Raw genomic sequence first — 3051 nt, 5'->3', positions numbered from 1 at the left:
GCCCCTGGGTGACACCAGGAGCCCCTCGATGGCCCCGGGTGCCCCTTGATGACCCCTGGGTGGCCCTGGACACCCCTGGGTGACACCAGGAGCCCCTCGATAGCCCCGGGTGCCCCTGGGTGGCCCCTGGGTGGCCGTAGACACCCCGGGGTGACACTGGGTGACACCAGGCGCCCCTGGGTGACACTGGGTGACAACAGGCGCCCCTGGGTGACACCGGTGTCCCCGTGTCCCCAGGCCCTGCTGCACAAGTACTCGCACATCCGCAAGACGCGGCCCGACGGCAACTGCTTCTACCGGGCGTTCGGCTTCGCCCACCTGGAGGCGCTGCTGGAGGACGGACAGGAGCTGCAGCGGTGCGGGAAGGGGCGGGGGGCAGGAGGAGCCCGGACGCCGGGGCCCCTCGGGGGGGCCGGGAGGAGTCACCGGCCCCCCCAAACATCTGGGTCCCTCGTGGCGGCAGGTTCAAGGAGCTGTCGGCGCGCAGCAAGGACGAGCTGGTGGCCCAGGGCTTCACCGAGTTCACCATCGAGGACTTCCACAACACGGTGGGACACGGCGGGGGACACGACGGGGAGGGGACACAGGGACACTGCGAGGGGAGGACATGGGGACAGTGCAGTGAGGACATGGGGACACTGTGGGGAGGTGACACGGGGACACCAGAAGGGGAGGACGTGGGGACAGCACGAGGGGATGACGGGGACACCACGGGGGGGAGAACATGGGGACACCGCGCGGCTGCAGCTGGGTTGGGGCTGGCTGAGACTGGGACCACTCGTGACACTCGTGTTTGTGTCCGAGTGTCCCCACGTGTCCCCAGCCCCCCGGTGACAGTGTCCCCGTGTCCCGCACAGTTCATGGAGCTCATCGAGCAGGTGGAGCGGCGGGTGCCGCCCGCGCAGCTCCTGGCCGCCTTCAACGAGCCCAGCACGTCCGACTACCTGGTGGTCTACCTGCGGCTGCTGACGTCGGGCTGCCTGCAGCGCCACCGGCCCTTCTTCGAGCAGTTCCTGGAGGGCGGCCGCAGCATCAAGGAGTTCTGCCAGCAGGTGGGGCGTGCTATGGGGCCCGCACGGCTTCCCGTGGGGCACAAAGGGACTGCTATGGGGCACACGCGGCTTCCTATGGGGCGCAGACGGCCCTGTGTGGGCCCCCCGTGTCCTCGTGCCGCTCTCGCCCCGCAGGAGGTGGAGCCCATGTGCAAGGAGAGCGACCACATCCACGTGATCGCGCTGGCGCGGGCGCTGCACGTGCCGGTGCTYGTGGAGTACATGGACCGCGGCGAGGGCGGCGCCACCCACCCGCACGTCTTCCCCGAGGGCGCCCGGCCCCGCGTGCACCTGCTCTACCGGCCCGGCCACTACGACATCCTCTACAAGTGAGCGGCGGCGGCGCGGGGACGCGGCCCCGTGCGCCGGGATCCGGCCCCGTGCGCGAGGATCCGGCCCCGTGCGCGAGGACCCGCCCTCTTGCACGAGGACACGTCCTCTCGCACCAGGACGCGGCCCCGTGCACGAGGACCCCCCCTTGCCGCCCCATTGCTGCCCCCAGGTAATAAAGCGGCCGCTGGCCCTAGAGGTGGCTCCGTGTCTGTCTTGGTGCCCTCGGGGGGGAGTTGGGGGCRGTCGGTGGGGCAGGAGGGTCCCCCCCATGTCGCTTAACCCCCACTGGGGCTCCAGGTGGGCCCCGGTGTCCAAGTGTCCCGTTTTTGGGGGGGAGGGTGTCCCGTTATTGGGGGAGGGGGGATCCAACAGGGCTGGAAAAGGTGGAGGGAGACAGGCTGGACTGGGAATTTGGGTTGAGTTTGTCATTTTTCCCCAGTCTCCCCCACCCCCTTCCTGGGCATTTATTCAGCTCCCGGAGGCAGAAGAAGTAGAAAGGGGTTGGGGGGGGACTACAACTCCCAGCGTGCCCTGCGCGGGGTAAAATGGCCGCCGAGAGGAGACTACAGCTCCCAGCGTGCCCTGCGCGAGATAAAATGGCGGCCGAGAGAAGACTACAGCTCCCAACCTGCCTTGCACAGAGTAAAATGGTCGTCGAGATGAGACTACAGTTCCCGGCGTGCCCTGCGCGGGCTAAAATGGCCATTGAGAGGAGACTACAGCTCCCGGCGTGCCTCGCGCGGGAGAAAATGGCCGTCTGGGAGCGCCCTGCCAGGAGACTACAGTTCCCGGCATTCCCTGCAGGCTTCAAAATGGCCGCCAGGAAGTCCACTCTGGGGAGAGTACCGCTTCCGGCATGYCGCGCTAAACAAAATGGCCCCCGCCGTCAGAGGCGGGAGATCTACGTAAACAGACGTGAAATTAATAAAATAAAGTGAAATTAAGTAAAATTTAGTGGAATGCAGTCAAGTGTAATGACATGCTGTTTTGTGTCACTTTTCATTGTCTAGTATAAAATTCCAAGTACAAAGTGAGGTGAAATTAAGTAGAATAAATTGAACTAAGTATTCCATAAAATGAAGTGAATAAAGTTAACGTTAGGTTAAATAACATTAGAATGATACAAGCTTAGAATAAAAATAAAATTTGATATATAGATATCAGCTTAGAATAAAAAATAAAAAGTTAAAATTAAATTTTGATTTTTTTTTAATAGCAGTTCCCCCCCTGCCCGCCCCCCAGGCCCTGGGGCTGCTCTTTGGGCCTCGTCCTGGTGCGAGGAGGCCCYGGAGCAGCCGGGAATCCGCCCGGGGACGGTCCCGGTTCCGCAAAGAGCCCGGAGGCGACGGGAGAAGCTCCAGGATCCCCAGAGGTGCCACTGGGGTGAGGCCCCCCCACGAGCAGCTCCCAGGGTCCATCCCAGGGCAATTCCCACCTGGAAGGAGCTCCGGAGGCGACGGGGCCCGGCCCCGACACCCAGAAATTCCCGAGGCGACGTCACCCAACAGGACACGGGACACGGAGGGACCGGGCGCCTCGGGGACCCCCAGCCCCCGACCGCARCAAGAAGGACCCGACGTCGTCCGTCAATGACGGTTAATAAACTTTGGTTTATTTGCATTTTACAAGACCCTTTTTTTTTTTTCTTACATTCTCCATTAATTTT

General features: G+C 63.0%; 1 protein-coding gene across 1 annotated transcript in view; it reads left to right on the top strand.

Annotated features, from left to right (window-relative positions):
• The window catches only part of OTUB1 (OTU deubiquitinase, ubiquitin aldehyde binding 1), a 3143-nt gene extending 1733 nt beyond the window's left edge, over positions 1-1410 (top strand). The window contains exons 3-6 of the mRNA XM_026050926.1: positions 238-356; positions 464-548; positions 858-1052; positions 1188-1410. Of these exons, the coding sequence (XP_025906711.1) occupies positions 238-356; positions 464-548; positions 858-1052; positions 1188-1385 (597 nt within the window). The 3' untranslated portion in view covers positions 1386-1410. The remainder of the gene's footprint in view (positions 1-237; positions 357-463; positions 549-857; positions 1053-1187) is intronic.
• The last annotated feature ends 1641 nt before the right edge of the window (positions 1411-3051 follow it).

The sequence above is a fragment of the Nothoprocta perdicaria genome, unplaced genomic scaffold (genome assembly GCF_003342845.1).
Source record: "Nothoprocta perdicaria isolate Ctin4 unplaced genomic scaffold, notPer1 scaffold_718, whole genome shotgun sequence".
Lineage (NCBI taxonomy): Eukaryota > Metazoa > Chordata > Aves > Tinamiformes > Tinamidae > Nothoprocta > Nothoprocta perdicaria.
This window is presented reverse-complemented; position numbering and strand designations above follow the sequence as displayed.